The sequence below is a fragment of the Humulus lupulus genome, chromosome 1, assembly GCF_963169125.1.
Source record: "Humulus lupulus chromosome 1, drHumLupu1.1, whole genome shotgun sequence".
Taxonomy (NCBI): domain Eukaryota; kingdom Viridiplantae; phylum Streptophyta; class Magnoliopsida; order Rosales; family Cannabaceae; genus Humulus; species Humulus lupulus.
This window is the reverse complement of record NC_084793.1, coordinates 211,633,750-211,656,155: the sequence shown is the minus strand read 5'-3', so window position 1 is coordinate 211,656,155 and position 22,406 is coordinate 211,633,750. Positions and strand designations below refer to the sequence as shown.

General features: G+C 37.7%; 1 protein-coding gene across 1 annotated transcript in view; it reads right to left on the bottom strand.

The window, feature by feature from the left end:
- Positions 1 to 708: 708 nt before the first annotated feature.
- Positions 709 to 22,406, bottom strand: part of LOC133828690 (uncharacterized) — a 62,338-nt gene continuing 40,640 nt past the window's right edge. Inside the window, exons 2-13 of the mRNA XM_062258867.1 lie at positions 8,644 to 8,779; positions 8,383 to 8,492; positions 8,011 to 8,083; positions 7,718 to 7,779; positions 6,853 to 6,994; positions 5,728 to 5,940; positions 5,531 to 5,604; positions 4,061 to 4,453; positions 3,223 to 3,370; positions 2,940 to 3,100; positions 1,604 to 1,666; positions 709 to 727 (exon numbers count right to left, since the gene is read on the bottom strand). Of these exons, the coding sequence (XP_062114851.1) occupies positions 709 to 727; positions 1,604 to 1,666; positions 2,940 to 3,100; positions 3,223 to 3,370; positions 4,061 to 4,453; positions 5,531 to 5,604; positions 5,728 to 5,940; positions 6,853 to 6,994; positions 7,718 to 7,779; positions 8,011 to 8,083; positions 8,383 to 8,492; positions 8,644 to 8,779 (1,594 nt within the window). The remainder of the gene's footprint in view (positions 728 to 1,603; positions 1,667 to 2,939; positions 3,101 to 3,222; positions 3,371 to 4,060; positions 4,454 to 5,530; positions 5,605 to 5,727; positions 5,941 to 6,852; positions 6,995 to 7,717; positions 7,780 to 8,010; positions 8,084 to 8,382; positions 8,493 to 8,643; positions 8,780 to 22,406) is intronic.

The following is a 22,406-nucleotide window of genomic DNA, read 5'->3' as shown; positions in this document are numbered from 1 at the left end:
TAAAATAAATAAATAAATAAGTAAAGCTAAAGTGCTGGAGCTATCACTCTAAATCATTTTGAAGCTAACAAAAGAAAGAGTCTACTAATACTCACAACCTCCTTATAAGGAGATTAAGTTGCAACCTTCTTATCACTATCAAATTTTGTTTTTAAAACTACTTTACAGAAAAAGTAAAATATAATGAAACTCTCACAAAAATACCTTCTTCTACTTCTAGACATGCCAGGTGACGGGGAGCATGACAAGTTGCATCTTGTGTGCACCTTTCTGCAACAAGGGCTACCAAACTGCCATTTGCACCAACATCATGCTTGTCTTCTAAAGATTTTTCAAAATTTGAATGCTGAAGCTTTTTATTCCTGGAATTTGGCAAGCTAGAGATATGAATTCCATCATCATCAGTGGCATAATTTCCAAGACCCAACACATCTGTTACTTATAAATAAAAGTACAAATTCAAACTGTAACAGAGTGAGGTTGGTTAACAAATCATAGATTGGTCAGAGTTGCAAGATTCTTACTCTGTCAAAATCACTCACCCATAGAGAATTGTTGGGATTAGGCCATGATTTGAAGCAGAATCAGTTATGGGAGCAAAAACAAGTCTACAACAGAAATGAAAAAACAAAACAAATGAGTGCATTATATATAGAAGAAAAAACTCTGAGCATTAAATATAAAACAATAAAATGAGCATCTGTAATACTAAAATGCCTGGTTGAAGCTGTAACAAATGTTAAATTAGATAAGAATTGACAGCTTAACATTTGAGAGCATGGTGGAAATGCCTAAAACTATATAGCTTAAGAGGCTAAGCTATATATTAATATTTGGTTTGAAAATTTTGCAAAAGAACGTCAATTTTCTATTTTTGAAGAGAAAAAATATGACTGTAATATAAACAGGTAATATACTGTTGTTGATTCTAATTTTCTCTCTATGAAACTATTGATATAACTTCCTTAAGCAATGATTGTATAACAAAATTAATGTAAGTTGTCCAAACAATAATTTTCTACCTTCACAAAAATGGAAAAGAAAATGTAATTTTTAAAGAGTGCAGGTCTTGAAAGTTGAAACTGACAAATAACTTCTAAGTCCAACAAGCAGCAATACAGAACAGTTTCTATTATTTATAATCTAAATGAGAAAGACAAAAAGTTGTTTAAAGGAAGGGTACTGCAAATGTATAACAGCACATAAGTTTTAAGTCTCAGAAACAAGTTTGCTTCATAGTAATGACTTCCAATCATCACTAACCTCACCCATGGTAGATTAATGAAAAAAAATATATTAGACATAAATAAGTTAGAGAAAAGAGAATCTAAGAAAAGATAGTCTAAAAATCAAGATAAAATTAACAATGCTACAAAGTGTAAACAGAAAATGGAGAAGGTAATTAAAAATGATAACATAAAACATTGCAAGTGGAAAATTTTTACATAGGTATCACCAATTACCAAACTCGGGTATCTTTCTTGTGAAGTTGTCGCTACTAATCTTTCTGCAATGAGATTAAAGTGACATAATACTAATGATTATTCAACCAAAATATCTTGATCATTTCAGATATAGAATTATAGTACACATTGACTCTTACCATTCAACGAGATCAGTGAGAGTCAGAAGGAACCCTCTAGTGAAATTGTTTGCATCAAGAATCCTTTAGCCACACCATTTCAAGACAAAATAATGTCATTTTACAATAGTTATCAATTTTCTTAAATAAGCATCAACTATAACAAAGAAAATACCCAGAAAAAAAAAAGAATAAAGGAAAATGGTATACTCATAAGACACGATGTTACTTGCACAGTAAAACCCAATACTAAGTTTATTTATATGATCCAAACATATTGTATAGTTTGCATGGAAAACGACACAAGCTTGCATTACATATTGTACATACATATATACAAAAGTATTTGTTATACTTAAGAACTGATAGGTCATATAATACAACTCAGTGAGGTTTGTCACTAGAATAATGAATACAAACAGAGATACAACTCACCAAACAAAGTAGAAAAAACCAATTTGTCAAAATGAGAAAGTTGCAGGTGGGGAAGGGAACACAAAACTAGAAAGAAATGTATTTAATTTTTTTATTTTATAGAACTTCTTGCAATAAAATAATCTCGTGGCCTTGAAATGTATAAAGAAACAGAAAATCAAACTAGACCCAAATTTTAATATGTTTTACATGAGTTGGGATTTGCTTTTCTATGATGTAACTAGCTAGTAAGAAAAATTATAGTAGTTTACTACTACTACTCCTAATTTCAAGTAAATTTAAAAAGTTGTATTATCATAGAGAAAACTAATCCAAAATACAATTTAGAACCTTTACCAAATAGGTGGTGGATTTCTTGATGGCATCCTAGCTAAAATACCCACCAATCAAGTAATTTAAGAAATGGGATTTCTTGATGGCATCCAATCAAACAACCTAATAGCTTTATCAACTTATCCATGTTTAGAAAACCCATAATTATAGAACTCTAAAATACAACATCTAACTTAGAACTTTCATCAAACAGTTTTCTTGCTTCACTCAGAAACACACAAAAACAAAAATCATTAGCACATACTACAAATATGCAATCTGAATTCCAAAGTAAAAATCTTAGTCAAATGAAACTCATAAACCAAACCAGAATTGGCACAAAACCAAACTAGAATTGGCACAAAACTAAGCCAATGTTACCACAAAACCCAGCCAAATTAATCATAAGAAATTAGATGAAGATATAAATTTGACCTATAACTATAGTTAAACACCCCTTATTTCTATTTTGCCCTTAATTTTAAAAACAAATCACACGTCTAGAGTATAACTTGTAATTTCAGTAAATAATTATTTCTATCATATCAAAGAGCATAAAATAAAATTAGTTAGTTCACAATATAGATAGCGAAGTAAAGAATTGACAGACCAATCTTTAAAGGTCATGTAATTTGAAAGCTCATAATAAACATATGCAGCAGCAGCATAAGCAGCATCTTTCAGAAGCAGCCCTGGAGTGATTTCAGTAACTGATGTTGGGCAACCATTCATTGCTTCTTGAAGAATTGAAACCACAAGAGGACCTAAAAGCTAAAAGGTAGAAATCTAAATCAAATAAGTAGATAATTATTTGCTCAAGACAAAAGAAAAAGTAAGTTATTTATTCAGCAGAAAACACTTTGGGTTATTACATAACAATAAAAACCACCAACCTCGCTATGGCTATGAAACAAAACAATGTACAACGCCTCAGCACAAGGCCTCAATTTTTCCGTCCACTGAATCATATCCTGCTCGTGATGAAATGATTCAGGGTTGTGGTACAACTCCTCCAAATCATGAGGAGTTAAAACAAAGTACCTGTAGAAATATAAGTTGACAATTTAAATGAAACAATATTGTTCAAATTGCTTGTCTGCAACAATCATAGCCATTGTACTTTCTCAACAAATGCTTAAGGTAATCAGAAAACTAAGAACAAATTCTGAAAAATGATTTTACAGCACATTAAATGCTATTAGTAACCTCAATAATATCATTGTAGACAACCCCGCATTGTAACCTAATTCTGATACTGCAGTATAGTCTGTTTGGTTAACAAAAAAAAAATTCATATGTCAGGGAGGACTAGACAACTGAATAGATGTCAAGGAGAAAGGTTCCCCTCAAAAGAGAAAAAATGATGATGCATGTGAAAAAAAAAAAAACTATATAAACTTTTTAAGCCTGGATGAAAGGTTCCCTCTCAGAATTGCCCAAATGGCTCACAAATAAATGTTGATGCCAAAGCACTCAGTGACTTATTACATACCTAACATTTCCCAAGGGATACCAAGAAATATCACATTTGGACCATTCCTTCGAATAGTCACAAACTTATAAATTAACATAGTAAAGCACAACTTCAAAAGATAACACATGCATGTAAAAACAGAAGCTATTATAAATAATCAGGATGATTTTTGTTCATGCACATCACAAACTTTACAAGTTAAACTGGATCAGGCCATAGCATGAAACAGACTGAAGCAAAGGTCAGAGCACTATTACCTTCTTATTAACACATTACATAAGAGTAGTATACGATCACTTGGCATGAGGGAAGTTAGGACACCATTAACAGCATTGGATATGTCTTTCTTCATCTGCTCTAGTGTTACTCCATTTTCTTCCACTACCCGACCTGTAAGACTTCGCTTGTATTCTTTACATTCCAACACACTTTTCACCATTACCATACATTGTATCAAAAATTGCTCAAATGATAATGCATCTGGCTCGGGATCTGTTATCTTATTTAAATAGAAAACCATGACAAGTGGAAGAACACTTTTATCGCTGAACGAAAAAGGATGAATTTCTTGAATTTTAATTAAAACCTTCATCAATTTAATGCATGCTCTCTTTATGAAGTCCCAAAATTTAGCGGGTCCCTTCTGAAAAGTTGAATCTGCCAAAAAATGCATGGAAGAACAAGCAGCTGTTTAGAATCAAATTAACAATCATAAATCCAATCCTTCCTTTTAGCTAAAGCACTGCATAAATATAATCAATGAAATATATTTTCCACTAAGGCCTCCAATCATAAACTTATAACTCTGTAATATTAGTCGCAACAAATTTAATTTACAACTTATATATCTTCAATCCATCTAATTTCTTTTTTCTAAAGTAAGTTCCCCACCCAACCCTACAATAATGCTAAGTAGGTACACAAGAGAGACTCAAACCTCAGACTTTACCCCACCCATCTTGGATATCAGATTCTTCTAATATAATGAAGACACAGAGCAGGCAAAAAAAATATATAAATCAAAAACAAAAAGGAAACAGTGAGTCTTAAAGTGCTGTTATAACATTAATAGAGAGGGGCATATAAAATTGCTAGTCTTTGATGGGTCATTTAAAAAAATGAAAGGTTACCTTGTCATCTTTCCTTTCTAATCCAATTTTTTTCATTTAAGAAATTTACTTTCCAAATTTCTTTTTCTTTTTCATGAAACTAGGATCCTCGCCTAACTCTTTAATATTTGGGGACCAGAAACTATAGTAATAATTGCTATATAGATAACCAGAGGGACTTGAACCTCAAACAAAAGTTCACCCTATAGTAAACATGTCTGACCATTTGAGCTATCCCTCTAGGGTGAACTTTTGTTTCCTATCAAAAGCACATAATCTTACAAACAATTGATAGTACAAAATTCAAGAAATGACAAATCTTAAAATAGAAAACACTCATTCGAAGCAAAAAGAAATGTACAGCTTTATAGTCTTATAAGGAAAACCATCAGAAAGAAGACAAGTACCAAATTATATCCAATAGAAAAGCAGTGTTAATATTTCTTCAACATTTTCCCAAGTAATTTCCAACCCTAAAACCAAAGACTTCTTAACACGGTCCATATTAATGTACATTTACTTAGTTTCTTGTGGAGAAAGACAATATGTTCGACAACAATTTTATAATATGTATCAAATAATGATAACAGCTAATCACTCGTATAAAAAATAATCAATATCTTATAGTATGGAAGAAATGATTGAACAACATTCAAGATCACAGGAGAAACTTCCTTGACTGGTCTAACCTCCTAAAAACAGACAGAAATTTACAATCAAACTTTACAGTCGTACTGGAAGAGGCGTCCATTAAACTGTTAAACGTACAAAGCACTAACAATATGAAAAAGAGAACTGGAGGAGAAATTAATTACTTGCACACTTTTTGCATCACTTGGATATCCAGAAATTACTAATTGTCTTATGATCTTTAAGCATAACAGCCATCGCTCACATATAAGATAAAGCTCCTCTTGATGCTGCTCTAGAGCATTTGAACTCTGGGAAAGCGTAGAGAAACCATGTAATATGGTCTGCACATCACATTTCCAAAGCTGCCAACTATAATCAAAGAAATGGGATGATATCTGCCAAAAAACACATCATCAGATGTAAAACTAAAAAATATAAATTTTTAGCCCTATATGAAAATTAAAGTCAAAGTAGAAAATAAGAACCATGAAAATCTCTGCTTCACCAGTACTCCTCTCCTCTTACTGGGTATTTGGTATAATTCACATTTTAAAGTCTTTGGCAATTAGATAATGCTAAAAACTAAAAATTGGTCTTCAATTGTAATTCTTATAAAGCATGTAACATAAACATGGTGGGGTATGTATAATTCTAAGATGAAATTGCAATGCCAATTTGTATAAACACGATGGGGTATGTATAATTCTAAGATGAAATTGCAATGCCAATTTGGGGTATGTATAATTCTAAAGATGAAATTACAGCTCATTGCATTGGAATGCCATTTTATAATCAACGCATTGTTACATTTTAAATGTTTCCAACTCCCAAACCACCAAACTCATTTGGTTTGAAAACAACATTCTCCACCATAAAATGATCAACCGCCAGCAAAAAAAGAAACATCACTACTTATTTCCAATCACCTCTGCCACCCTTTTAGGATACAATACAACTATTCAGTTCAATGGTCAAGTCCCATATGCCCCTACATATGACAAACTACATGATTCACTTAAAAATATACCCTTAAGAAGATTTTATTTGGACCTTATTCTAATTTAATACATTGAATTCGTTTTTTTTTCAAAAAAAAGTTCAGCGCCAAATGTGAGAACCCAAGTTTGGTTAGAGAGGAGCAGCAGGAGTTCAAATAAGATTACAGGCCCAGAAAATCTACTACCATGGTCAGTGACATCACATACATGTAAAGTCAGTCAAATGGTTAAAAAATATAGTCACCTGAAAGAATAAGGATCTAATCTTATGGTGATGGGAAAAAAGAGAGTAACACCAGTACTCTTTACCTGTGCAAAGGTCCTTTGTCCATCCATTAGCCACTTAGTGGACAATTCTTTCAAGGTTCGAAAGAGGATCAAAAAGATTCTGTGAGAAGAGAGAACATCTGCTGACTGAAGTTGTTGTGCTAAAACTGAAAAGAGATCTGGCCTGTATAATAATTCATCACATCCAATAGATCAATACGATATCATATATTACATGAATGCTTACAAAATGAGAAAACTGATCACACAATTCCTATATACAACATGCTATATAAACTTGTAGCTTCCATGCATAGAAAGTTCAACACATATAATCAAAATCATATTAGTGAAAAATTAAAATAGATTAATAAGTTTTCATAAGAAAAGAGACTAGTACTAATTATTGAAAATAATGCAAGCACAAGTGGGGAATAGGAAACCCCGTAGAAACACCAAAACACAAATAAGATCTTCTATACCAGATAGCCAAAGCGCAACTAAAAATTTAACATTATTGCAAACACTGTCCTATTGCAAATTCAATTGAACTAAACAGATATAATTTCTCATCAGCTCAAAATTCTTAGACATATCATGTCCATTCAGTTAACCATAAAACTCCTAACAAATATTGGGCATCACAAACTCAGATCAAAATTGCAAAGATGTAAATTAAATTTTCTTGTAAAGAAAGCCGCAAACTCTACGCGACATTGTGTGACCCAACCAGTCTACCCTATTAAATGGGAATAGGAGAGAAAACTACAAATACATATCATAAAATTATATATCTTAGTCTTTATGAAAGCAGGCATTTTTATTGAAACATCATAGTTTCGAGTCGACAAACATCACAGTTACAAGAAGAACAACAAATACAGACCTAGAAGGGAAAAAAACTCACCATTCTACTGGATAATCAATTCGAGCAATTTTTGAGATGAGCACAGCCAACGTGAGATCTATCTGTATCAGACATATAAAGAGCACAGTAAGACTGGATTCTTTCACTAAAATAATGTCACCTCAAAAATAAACATATAAAAGAAAATCTCATATGAAGAGTTAGAACTCGGGCTAGGATGATGAATCTTGAACGATATATGATGAGATAGATAGATTTATATACATATATTTAGTGAGAGAGAAAGAGACCATGTTCCATTTGTAAAAAAAAGAAGTAAGGGCAACAAACACCTGATAGTTTTCTTCTCTTAAATGGGATACCAGTTTTTGCCTCAGATGTACTTTCTCCTCGTTGCTGATTCCCCTGAAGCAATATGTTCACATTAGATGCCACTATAGATGTGATAAAAATAAATTATTTACCTTGATAAAAACATATCCTGCCCACACACATGAAAAAACGCAGATACTACAATGCTTTTACTAAATCACATACTCGCATAAATGGATTGCCTTATATATGAAATTAAAGTACTTTTCAATCAAATGAGCTGATACAAGTATCCAAACTCACACAATGTGAATTCCTGTGCTCTAAAATCTACCAATTTCACCATATGTTTCTAATATCAAAAACCAAAAGAACAATGAACAATGTCTCACGAAGAATCACGTCTTTTCCTCCAGTAGCGATTAATACTATTCTTGAAATACAGTGAAGCCATCAATCGAACGTCCACCTGAGGGGCCAAATGCTTGGCACTAATAATCTCCTACATTACAGTACATAAATTCAATCAAACTAAAAGTAATTAGAATAAAAATATATCCTTTGGCTTTATTACCAAACAACATAAAAAATGGACCAAACAGTACCAGGTCTAATGAAGAAAAATTCAAAAAGAAAAGAGAGAGAGTACTCACCATGAGACAAGAGCAAAAGTCAGGCCTAGCCTCGCACTGAGCGAGAGCCTCCTCTGCTGGCTTGCGGACGCTTTCGTCGCCACTCAATGAATTGGTCAAGAACGAGATAATAACAAGATTCAAAAAGAAGATATACCTAGATTCAAGAACAAACATATAATGTGGTAAACAACATATGAAAATTAAACATTGTAAAAAGATTAATACTGTAATGACCCACTAATCTAGACTAATTGGACCATTATCGAAACTATACATAAAAACTTACATTTTACGAAAATACCATAATTTATTGAGTAACTTGAAAATAAGAGTTATTTACAAAGAAACAGAATACTAAGAAGGATTTTGGGATCCCATTGTCTTTAAAACAAAACAAGATTTAAAATAAAAGACATTACATAATAATGCGGAAAATACACATAAAAACCATAAAAAAAAACATAAAAGGAGACTACATCCTCGAATCGATAACGCTCGGCCCCTTGACTCCATTCATCATCGATACACATCCTCCAAGCGTCACGAATCTTACCGCCTCTAAACTTATTTTCCTGCACATAAACAGAAAGGAGTGAGCCTAATGCCCAGTAAGGAAAATCTAACACAAAGTCACATACATAATTTCATAAGAAAACATAAAGACTTAACATAATACATATAACATACACTTATTATAATGGCCATTATTCTTGGGGTCCCATAGACTAAACAAGCATATGCCCATGGGATTAGTGGGGTCCTACTAGCTAAGTAGGTCATATGCCCATAACCCATTTGGGGTCTTGTTAGTCATATGGGTCATATGCCCAAGCCTACAAACATACACATATATCATAACACTTTTAATAACATAAAACATATAGATAACATAATCACATAACATGTTGATTCTAGCCTATTTCCTTACCAAAGTTACCGGGATAAAATGGACTGAGTTAGGACTTTTGGAACACTCCTAAAACCACAATGAACAAGGGTGAGTCTAAAGAAAGGAGATGAAATGAAAGAGAATAGGAAGACTAAACCATTAAACGAAAATATGCTTACCACCACTTAAGTGCTTAAGAACTTGGATTCCCTAACCAAAAATAAGAATAAGGTTAGGGGACTGAGTAGAAGGTTTTGAGAAAAGAAATAACATAGAATACAGAAAGGACTAGAGTTTTGGGTTTACCTCAAAGATTGCAAGATCAATCTAACATCCACCGAAATACTATAGCACTCACTTACTTCCCAAGTGTTTGATAAGCTTATGATGTTTAAGCTTATAGTTTTTCCCCAAACCAAGTGTTTACACTCTCTCACTCACTTAACACTAGCAGCCTCTGAACTAAGAGCAAATGGTGAATAATGGCTGGGTACTAGGTCCTATTTATAGAGTTTGGGAATGAAAATATCTTGATTTTACTTGAATAAAAATAATGGCTTTTTAAGTGAAAATCATTTGAATAATCGTTCAGCAGAGGCTGAAGACTCGTTCAGAAGATGCTGGACTGTTGAAGGAGTTTGAATGGCTGAAGGGAAAAGAATTCAAATGAATTTGAAAACATGCTGGTGGAGGCGATATATCGCCCCCTATAGGCGATATATCGCCTGGACCTTTGTTCCCGAGGCGACCGTGCATCGATTCGTGTTTTCCGTATCTACGTGCTGCGACATATCGCCCCCTATAGCTGCGATATATCGGCATACGCAGAATATTTAAACACGAATTTACACATTTTTAGCTAAGTTTGAATGGGTTAAACAGCCTTGACTAAGCCCTCAACGTGCTCAAAGCTGCTGACTGACCCTATACATTCAAACTTTTACCCTTATTTAATTTAATCCTCAAAAATACTAAATCCTTAATTACCATTCAAAACATGTGCTTAAAATCCTATTGGTTGATGTCTAAACCTTATAATATAATAATATATTCCTTAATATCAGACACATTAATCAAACCTTAGGTTATACTTAATATTCTTAAACTATAGGTTAAACTTAGAAAATCTATAAGTACTACTATGAGTGTCCAAATAACTCCCGGTCTGAACCAAAAATCCAAAGTAACAATGATAACACTAAACATACTATAATACTACTAAACAATTAGCTAAGTAAAGTTCTTGGACTCTACAATTCTCCCCTACTAAAAAGAATTTCGTCCTCGAAATTTACTTACCAAATAACTCCGGATACCGGCTCTGCATGTCCTCTTCCAACTCCCACGTTGCCTCGCGTTCAGAACTATTGCTCCATAGGACTTTAACTATAGGAAAGCTCTTGGACCGTAACTGCTTCATCCCCCTATCTAGGATGCTAACCGGTCGTTCCTCGTAACTTAAGTCTTTCTGGAGCGCTATGGTATCGTACTTGAGAACGTGAGATGGGTCTGACACATACTTGCGTAACATCGAGATGTGGAAGACGTTGTGACTTTCGGTTAGTGCTGGCGGTAGAGCTAGTCTATACGCAACTGGTCCCACTTTGTCCAATATCTCAAAAGGACCTATGAATCGGGGACTGAGCTTGCCTTTCTTCCCGAACCGCTTGACACCCTTCATAGGAGATATCTTCAGGAAGACTTGATCTCCAACTTGGAACTCCACATCGCGTCTCTTGGTATCTGCATAGCTTTTCTGTCGGCTTTGAGCAGCAAGCATACGCTGTCTAATAAGCGTTACTGCTTCTTGAGCTTGCCTAACAGCTTCGGGCCCTAGAAGCTGCCTTTCTCCTACCTCGTCCCAGTGCAACGGTGATCGGCACCTTCTTCCATATAGCAACTCATAAGGTGCCATCTCGATCGTCGACTGGTAGCTATTGTTGTACGAGAACTCGATCAGCGGTAAGTACTTGTTCCACGATCCTCCGAAGTCAAGTACACATGCGCGTAGCATATCCTCTAAAATCTGAATCGTACGCTCTGACTGCCCATCTGTCTGAGGATGGAAAGCTGTACTAAGACTTAACTTAGTACCCATGGCTTGCTGTAAGCTTCTCCAAAATCTTGACGTAAACACTGATCCTCTATCTGATACTATCGTCTTGGGGATTCCATGCAATCTTACAATCTCTTGGATGTAGATGTCTGCATATTGGTCTGCCGTATAAGAAGTCTTAACAGGCAGAAAATGAGCCGACTTGGTTAGTCTATCTATGACTATCCAAGCAGAATCATGCTGCTTATTTGTCTTTGGCAGACCCGTCACGAAGTCCATGGCTATATCGTCCCACTTTCACTCCGGTATGCTAAGCGGTTGCAATAATCCTGCAGGCCGCTGATGCTCCGCCTTCACTTGCTGGCATACCAGACACTTAGATACATATTCCGCTATGTCCTTCTTCATCCCTGGCCACCAATAGACTGCCTTGATGTCATGAGTCATCTTGGTAGACCCTGGATGAACCGAGTATGGGGTGTTGTGCGCTTCTTCTAGGATCGTCTTCTTAATACTTTGATCGTCTGGCACGCATACCCGATCCTTATATCTCAATAAACCTTGACTGGATATTGAGAAATCTGTAGTCTTGCCTTCTCTGACTGCATCCATGTGCGTTGCTAGTGAATCATCATGTCTCTGACCATTCCGTATGTCTTCTAGCATATTCGATTGGATAGACAAGTTAGCCAACTTGCCTACAACCACTTCTATTCCGGCACTGATAAGCTCCTGCTGTAGTGGCTTTTCTATTCCGGATAAGGCTGCTAAGTTCCCATAACTTTTTCGGCTAAGTGCATCGGCAACTACGTTTGCCTTCCCCGGGTGGTATAGGATTTCGCAGTCGTAATCCTTTACTAATTCCAACCACCGGCGCTGCCTCATGTTAAGCTCCTTCTGAGTAAAGAAGTATTTTAAACTTTTGTGGTCCGTATAAATCTCGCACCGTTCTCCGTAAAGATAATGGCGCCAGATTTTTAACGCAAAGACCACCGCTGCCAACTCCATATCGTGAGTTGGATAGCGTTGTTCAGACTCCTTTAACTGACGTGACGCGTAGGCTATCACCTTGTCATTTTGCATCAGTACGCATCCCAATCCTAACTTTGATGCATCACAGTAGACAACGAACTTGTCGTTGGGTGTTGGGACACTAAGTACTGGTGTTGAGCAAAGCTTATCCTTAAGCAACTGGAAGCTTTCCTCACACTTATCATTCCAGTTAAACTTTTGTTGCTTCCGGGTCAGGTTGGTGAGTGGAGTGGCTATTTTAGAAAAGCCCTCTACAAACTTTCTATAGTAACCTGCTAGCCCTAAGAAGCTTCTTACTTCCGACGCGTTCTTTGGTCTAGGCCAATCTTTCACGGCCTCTGCCTTCGATGGATCTACTGCAACTCCGTCTTTCGATATGATGTGCCCGAGGAACGCCACTTGTGAGAGCCAAAACTCGCATTTCTTGAACTTCGCGTAGAGTTGGTGCTCCTTCAATCGCGTCAAAATTATCCTCAAGTGTTCCTCGTGCTCCACTTCATCCTTGGAGTAAATTAAAATGTCGTCGATGAACACAACGACGAATTTATCCAAGTAGTCCTTGAAGACCCTATTCATTAAGTCCATAAACGCGGCTGGCGCGTTAGTAAGACCAAAAGACATAACCAAGAACTCGTAATGTCCATAACGAGTCCTAAAGGCTGTCTTAGGAATATCTTCCCCCTTTACCTTGAGCTGATGATACCCGGACCGTAAATCGATCTTAGAGAATACAGTTGCGCCTCGGAGTTGATCAAACAAATCATCAATCCGAGGTAGCGGGTATTTGTTCTTAATCGTTACTTTATTCAGCTCACGGTAGTCTATGCACATGCGCATACTTCCGTCCTTCTTTTTCACGAATAGTACCGGAGCTCCCCATGGTGAATGGCTTGGCCTAATGAAACCCAAGTCTAGGAGTTCTTGTAGCTGCGTCTTTAACTCCTTGAGTTCCGTAGGTGCCATCCGGTATGGTGCCTTAGAGAAAGGCTCGGTGCCCGGTACTAATTCTATCGTGAAGTCTATTTCTCTAGTTGGCGGCAATCCTGGCAAGTCATCGGGGAAAACTTCTGGAAATTCTTGTATGACTCGAACATCTCCAACTTTGAGTGATGTCTCCTTCTCCACATTCGTGATGTTGGCTAAGAATGCTTGACATCCTTTCTCCATCATTCTCTGAGCTTTGAGAGATGATACTAACGGTGTGCCTAGTCCTGAAGCTTGTCCCATGAAGCACAGTTTCTGGCCGTCAGGAGTATCGAATGTCACCTTCTTGCGTCTGCAGTCGATCGTTGCGCCATGCCGTGCTAGCCAATCCATGCCTAGTATGACGTCGAAGTCTTTGATCACCAGCTCTATCAGGTCTCCTTCTAGTTCCTTGTCCTCAATCTTGATTGGTACGCCTCGTACAATTCGTGATGATAGAACTACTTTGCCCGAAGGCAACTCGGTTGCAAACCTAGTTCTAAATCTTTCACTAGGTTTGTCTAGTTTATCTATCATTCCTAACGAAATATACGAATGGGTGGCTCCCGAATCAAATAATACATGACATAATTTATTGAGGATGGAAACCTGACCTGTGACCACCTTGTTGCTAGCATCCGCCTCTCCTTGGGTTAAAGCAAAAACCCGAGCAGGAACCATCTTTTCGTCCTTCTTTCCTTCCGGCTTTTGCTGAGGACAGTCTCTTTTACGATGCCCTTCTTGACCACAGTTGAAACACTCCTTGGTGTTGGCACGGCATTCTCCGGGGTGCTTCTTCTGACATTTGGCACATGGCGGGTATTCCACGTAGCCCGACCTATTTCCCCCATTACTTGGTCGTGCCCTTTTATTGTTGTCGGCTTGCTTGTTGTCAGGATGCCTTCTCTTCTGTCCGTTACCGTTGTTGTTGGACTGACTGTTGCTGGACTGATTGTTGTTCCGACTGGCCTGAGGTTGGCTCTGCTGCCTAGGTTCCGGCTTGCTGGCTTCTTCTTTGCTCACGTTGGCTTGCAACCTTTCTACTTCAATTGCCGTCTCAAGAACGTCGGCATATGAAGTGTTTCCCGGGTTTGCTAGTTTAACCCCCATCTCGATCTTCGGGCGAAGTCCTCTAACAAACTTGTTCACCCTTAGATAGTCGGTTGGAACCAACTCTGCTGCGAACTTCGCTAAGCAATCGAACTGACGAGCATATTCCGCCACTGTTAAATTCCCTTGCTTCAGATTGGTGAACTCCTCAACTCTCGTAGCAAGCACTGCTGAATTGTAGTACTTCTTGTGGAAGAGCTCCACAAATCGGGTCCACGTCATGGTGGCAGCATCCTGGGATTGCTGGACCAAGTCCCACCATATCCTGGCATCTTTCTTGAGCAAAGATGAGACGCAAGATATGCGGTCTGCATTACTAAGGTTCATGTGGGCTAGGATCGGCTCCACATTCCTTAGCCATTCTTCTGCTTCAAAGGGGTCCGTAGTCCCTTCGAAGTTCGGAGCGTGCTGCTTGCGGAACCTCTCGTACACTGGCTCCATGTGCTGAACAGGATAAGGAGCGTAGTTCGTCATAGGCCATCCCCCATACGGACCAACTTGTTGGGGTGCTGGGGCCATTGGCTGTGGCTGCGGCTGCGGCTGTGGCGGAGGCTGAGGCTGAGATTGAGCCTGTTGGCGTTGTTGCTGCAGAAGTTCCTCGACTTGCTGTCGTAGTCTGGCAATCTCTGCAGTGTTGTCAGCTGCCTGTGCCGGTGCGTTGCGGCGAGCAGTAACACGTACTCTCCTTCGGCGAACGGTAGGGACCGCATTGGTCGCTGGAACATCGTTGGAAGCGTTCCCGTTGGTGCGAGCAGATCTTCGGAGAGACATCGTAGCAGAGTTCTAACAGTTAAAAGAAACATGTTAGAACTTTTTTCCTAATAGGCTCTAAGGCAAAAACTTATTCTAAAACAAACATATCTCGGACCTATTTATTATGACTTTTTATGAAAAATTATATAGGTCTTTATTTATTATTAGAGTGGGTTTCTATACTTAAAAAAACAAGTCATATTTATTTTCTAAGTGTGTTTCTAATCATCCTATATGACTTAATTCTCAGGCTCGAAACTTATCTTTGTTCCAAAGTTAACCATATTGAGGGAGGGCTGGGATCAGTAAAATCGTTCCCACTACTAAGGCCCCCTAACTCTCAACAAGGAAACCAGGTTCATTGATTCGTATCCACCCTCACTGAACTCAGTCATTATTCATTTTATTTAGTATTTATTATGATTGTGAAAAAAATTTCAAACTCACACATGATATTCAAATAGCATGTTTATTCATTTGGAAAACAATTTCACTTATTACAATCATAACATAAAAGTAAATAAAACAAATAAAAACTACTATCTAAAAATCGGGATCTTCTACATCCGATCCGTCATCTAACATATCATCATCTATAGCCTCATAGTCATCATTATCATGAGCATCAAAATGCCCTCTAGGAAGGTTTGTGAGAATCCTATTCTTTTGCTCCTTGGTGAATTGAAATTCAAATTTTGCGGTGAACCTAACTAAGAGGAAATAGTATCTCATTGCTAATGGTGATTCATCCTCATCATTCATTTCTTCCCATATTTCTTCTAAGGCTGCTATTACAGGATGGAAATCTTTAAACAACCTAATCACTAATACATATTGTTCTGTTGATCTTAGCATTATTTGTTTAGCCTCTTGAAGGCCACCTATTGCTTGGTGAAACAAAAGCAACCTTCGTGTAATCCTTTCTAAGGCTCCTACGGTGTTTCTTGGCTCCCTTATTCTTTTTAAGGCCTTAATGGCTCGGATATCTTGGTAGGTTAAAGCTCCATTCATTTTTAACTGAAACATAAACACTAAAGTTGTTAGCTATACACATAGACAAAGTAACTTGTAACTTGTAACTTAAACACTTACTTGGCGGTCCGATTCGGAGCTTTGAGCATGTGTATCGAGGAGAACTTCATGCGAAGGAACCGTTTGCTCTGATACCAACTGTAATGACCCACTAATCTAGACTAATTGGACCATTATCGAAACTATACATAAAAACTTACATTTTACGAAAATACCATAATTTATTGAGTAACTTGAAAATAAGAGTTATTTACAAAGAAACAGAATACTAAGAAGGATTTTGGGATCCCATTGTCTTTAAAACAAAACAAGATTTAAAATAAAAGACATTACATAATAATGCGGAAAATACACATAAAAACCATAAAAAAAAACATAAAAGGAGACTACATCCTCGAATCGATAACGCTCGGCCCCTTGACTCCATTCATCATCGATACACATCCTCCAAGCGTCACGAATCTTACCGCCTCTAAACTTATTTTCCTGCACATAAACAGAAAGGAGTGAGCCTAATGCCCAGTAAGGAAAATCTAACACAAAGTCACATACATAATTTCATAAGAAAACATAAAGACTTAACATAATACATATAACATACACTTATTATAATGGCCATTATTCTTGGGGTCCCATAGACTAAACAAGCATATGCCCATGGGATTAGTGGGGTCCTACTAGCTAAGTAGGTCATATGCCCATAACCCATTTGGGGTCTTGTTGGTCATATGGGTCATATGCCCAAGCCTACAAACATACACATATATCATAACACTTTTAATAACATAAAACATATAGATAACATAATCACATAACATGTTGATTCTAGCCTATTTCCTTACCAAAGTTACCGGGATAAAATGGACTGAGTTAGGACTTTTGGAACACTCCTAAAACCACAATGAACAAGGGTGAGTCTAAAGAAAGGAGATGAAATGAAAGAGAATAGGAAGACTAAACCATTAAACGAAAATATGCTTACCACCACTTAAGTGCTTAAGAACTTGGATTCCCTAACCAAAAATAAGAATAAGGTTAGGGGACTGAGTAGAAGGTTTTGAGAAAAGAAATAACATAGAATACAGAAAGGACTAGAGTTTTGGGTTTACCTCAAAGATTGCAAGATCAATCTAACATCCACCGAAATACTATAGCACTCACTTACTTCCCAAGTGTTTGATAAGCTTATGATGTTTAAGCTTATAGTTTTTCCCCAAACCAAGTGTTTACACTCTCTCACTCACTTAACACTAGCAGCCTCTGAACTAAGAGCAAATGGTGAATAATGGCTGGGTACTAGGTCCTATTTATAGAGTTTGGGAATGAAAATATCTTGATTTTACTTGAATAAAAATAATGGCTTTTTAAGTGAAAATCATTTGAATAATCGTTCAGCAGAGGCTGAAGACTCGTTCAGAAGATGCTGGACTGTTGAAGGAGTTTGAATGGCTGAAGGGAAAAGAATTCAAATGAATTTGAAAACATGCTGGTGGAGGCGATATATCGCCCCCTATAGGCGATATATCGCCTGGACCTTTGTTCCCGAGGCGACCGTGCATCGATTCGTGTTTTCCGTATCTACGTGCTGCGACATATCGCCCCCTATAGCTGCGATATATCGGCATACGCAGAATATTTAAACACGAATTTACACATTTTTAGCTAAGTTTGAATGGGTTAAACAGCCTTGAATAAGCCCTCAACGTGCTCAAAGCTGCTGACTGACCCTATACATTCAAACTTTTACCCTTATTTAATTTAATCCTCAAAAATACTAAATCCTTAATTACCATTCAAAACATGTGCTTAAAATCCTATTGGTTGATGTCTAAACCTTATAATATAATAATATATTCTTTAATATCAGACACATTAATCAAACCTTAGGTTATACTTAATATTCTTAAACTATAGGTTAAACTTAGAAAATCTATAAGTACTACTATGAGTGTCCAAATAACTCCCGGTCTGAACCAAAAATCCAAAGTAACAATGATAACACTAAACATACTATAATACTACTAAACAATTAGCTAAGTAAAGTTCTTGGACTCTACAAATACCCTCGTACGAAGACTGCATCCACCACGAATGGCAAGGTTAGCCACCAAAAGAGCACATACATATTACTCGGAGATCGTGAGCTCAAGCACCGCCGTACCCACGCTGTAGACCCACCGCCGCAAGCACCGTCGCACCCACGAGCGAGCCACGCCGTAGACCCACGAGTCGAGCCTCCCTGTCACATGACCTAAGTCGCAGGCCCCCATCATCTTGTTACACACCTACAACAAACAGAGAGAAAGAAGGAAAGATTGAACGAGAGAGTTGCTCAGAGAGAAAGATAGAGCAAGAGAGAGTTACTGAGTGTGAGAGAGAAACAGAGGAGGTGTAGGGTTATTAGGGATTCTTTTACTTTTCTCTTTCATTTGGCGCCTAAGTGTATCATTTACCGCCTAAAATTTTTAGCCGTGTCTTTTTCTATTAGAAAAAACAATAGCACTTTTTAAAATATGTGATATTTTAATGTAATATATGGGCATAATAGTTGTAGTGTTGATTCAGAATGGGAAAGTTATTGCCTACATATAGCGGCAGTTGAAGGAATATGAGCAACGATACGCTACCCATGATTTGGAGCTAGCAGAGGTGGTATTCGTACTAAAGGTATGGCGACACTATCTTTATGGAGAGAAGCGTGAGATATACACCGATCACAAAAGTTTAAAGTATTTCTTCACCCCTGAAGGACCTAAATATGAGACACATAAATTGGCTATAATTGGTAAAGGATTATGACTGTGAGATCCTTTATCACCCAGGGAAAGCCAATGTAGTGGCAGATGCTTTGAGCCGAAGGGGCCCAGGATAACTATTTAGTTCAAAGCAAATATCGAAGGAAATGGCAAAAGATATGACCAGAGAATGGATAGAATTGCTAGTGGGCCAGTTGGCCAATATTGCTATGCATTCCATCCTATTGGACGGAATAAAATATGGGCATATGGGAGATACACGGTTGAAGGAGACTAGAGGGGATGTCCTAGTTGTAGTAGCTAAGGATCATTCCATTTTAGAGATGGGTTTGCTGAGATATAAATCAGATTTGTGTTCCAATGGATACAGGTGTCAGACGAGAGATTCTCGATGAATCTCATACTACACCATTCTCATTACATCCAGGCACCATGAAGATGTATCAGGATCTACGATCGTTGTACTGGTGGCCATGGATGAAGAAGGACGTGGCCGATTACGTAGCGAAGTGTTTAACCTGTCAGCAGGTGAAGGCTGACCACTAGCGCCCAACGGGGTTGTTACAGCCTTTAGGTATTCTCGAGTGGAAGTGGGAAGATATTACCATGGACTTTGTGAGAGGCTTACATAGAGCAGCGGGGCAACATGACTTGGTATGGGTGATAGTAGAAAAATATACCAAGTCAGCTCAGTTTCTGTCGATGAGGACAAACTATACTGTGGACCACTATGCAGAGTTGCATTTGAGGGAGATCGTACATCTCCATAGGGTTTGAAAGACTATAATATCGGACCGGGATCGCATTTTTACTTCCAAGTTTAGGGGTAGTTTGTAGAAGGCTATGGGGACTCAGCTAAATTTTAGTATGGCCTTTTATGCTCAAACATATGGGAAGTCTGAGAGGAAAATTCAGATATTGGAAGACATGCTTAGAGCATGTGTGCTAGACTTCGTGGGGTCTTGGAGTAAGTTCCTCCCGGTTATTTAATTCTCATACAATAACAATTATCAGTCAACAATTGGAGTAACTCTGTATAAGATGTTGTATGGAAGGAAGTGTAGGTCGCCCATTCAATGGGATGAGATGGGGAAAAGGAAGTATTTGAGACAGGAGATGATTTAGAAGACTAATGAATCTATTTAGAAGATTTGAGCTCGAATGGTTGCAGAGCAGAGCAGACAGAAAAGCTACACTGACCCTAAGCGCAGGGATGTGGAGTTCTAGGTAGGGGACCACGTATTTCTGTGATTTTTTCCATTGCGAGGAGTAAGGAGATTGGGGAAGAAGGGCAAGCTGAGCCATAGATTTGTAGGACCTTTCATGGTCCTCAAGTGGATCGAACAGGTAGCCTACAGATTGGCTCTGCCCCTGTCATTACTAGGAGTTCATGATGTGTTTCACTTCTCAATGTTTCGGAAGTATGTGTCAGATATGACCCATGTATTGGGATATGAGGATTTGGAGCTACAGACGGACTTGTCTTATGAGGAGCGACCATTTCAGATCCTAGACAGGAAGGACAAGGTTCTAAGTAACAAGACGATGCCTCTAGTTAAAGTCTTATGGAGGAATAGTAAGATCGAAGAAGCGACCTGGGAGCTGAAATCGGTTATGCGCGATCAGCATCCCAAATTATTCAGGAAAATTTCGAGGACGAAATTTTCAGTATGAGAGGATAGTTGTAACATCCCAAATTGCTAATAAGGCTTAGTGCCTTGATTAGTGTGTCGGGATGGCATAATTGTATAAATATGTGTGAAATAGATTGATTATATGTGTGACTATGTGGCATACGTGATTTATATGGTAATATAAATATATATATATGCATGTTTATGTGTATTAAATATACATGTGGGCCCGTTCTTATTAATGAGGGCATATTTGTAATTTTTACCCTTTGACTGTATAAATATGATTATATGTGTTAAATGATTGAGACCACATTATTATGTAGATATATTTTGCAGTTTTTGGCTCGAGGTGATCCTAGTGAGCGGATTAGCGGACTAGTCACAACGGGGTCTAATACCTGGCTCGGGGTGAGCCTAGGGTTATTTTGGGAACTTAGCGTATATTTGGGATTTACCGGGTAATGTGTAATTATTTGGTAATTAGTTGGGCACGTTAGGATTAATTTCGAATTTAAAGGGCTATATGAGGTTTAGCGGGAAAATGGGAGGTGCAAGATGATTTTGGCCTTTGTGGTGTTAGACAGGCTAATGATAAGTTTAAGGGCATTTTGGTCTTTTTGTTAAGCAATATACTTAGGAAAGTATACAGGAAGTGACCAGAAACCCCTTAGATCATTCTCAAACACTCAATAGCCTTGGAGAATATTTTGAGTCTTGGTGAATTCAAGGGGAAGGGTTGAGTTTTTTCTGAAGAATTGGAGCTAGGATCCTTGGAGCATGTCTTAAGGCCAGACTTGTGATGAAGGTAAGGTTTATAACCTATTTAGCTAGGGGATTTTCTGATTAGTTTAAACTTTGGCTGAGGTTTAGACTTTAGTTTTAGTTTTGAGTTGTGATAAGTTTGCTGGCTTGTTTTGGGTTATAAATTATGTCTAGGCTGTGTTTCTAAGAGTTCTAGACTCGCTTGTGACTTGGGATTGTTGTTAGGATGAATTTTTATAAATTTGGCTGGGGAAAACGCACTGAAAACCTTGAGGATTTTTGGATTTCTGGCTTTAGTCGCGACCCTGTTCATCAAGCATCGTGACCCGTGTGCGTGATAAGGCCCTGGGGTCTCTTAAATTGGCCAGGTGTCGCAACACAAGTTGGGGGGCGTCGTGGCCCGTGTACCCCCAGGAGAGAGCCTTGAGGCTCTTTGAGTTGTAGCACATCGCAGCCCTTGATGCTTGGGCTGCGGCTCTAATTGAGAGAAATAGCTAGATTAGGTTTTTTGGCTCGGCAACTCAAACCTAAGTTCTCGAGAACGATTCTACTACTCGGTTTAGTGGAATTAGAGGTCCCAAAGGCTAGTATGTTATTTTGGAGATTTTTTTAATTAGTTTAGGTTTTAATTGTTATCCCTTATCGCTTTGTGACTAGGGTTACCATTAAGGCTCGGGATTGAGGATTATGCTTGGGACCGCTATACACCTTCAACTCAGGACTCGAGGTAAGAAAAATACACCGGGGTTGTGATTGGGGCTGAGACCCTTGTTAACAAATATGTTTATGAT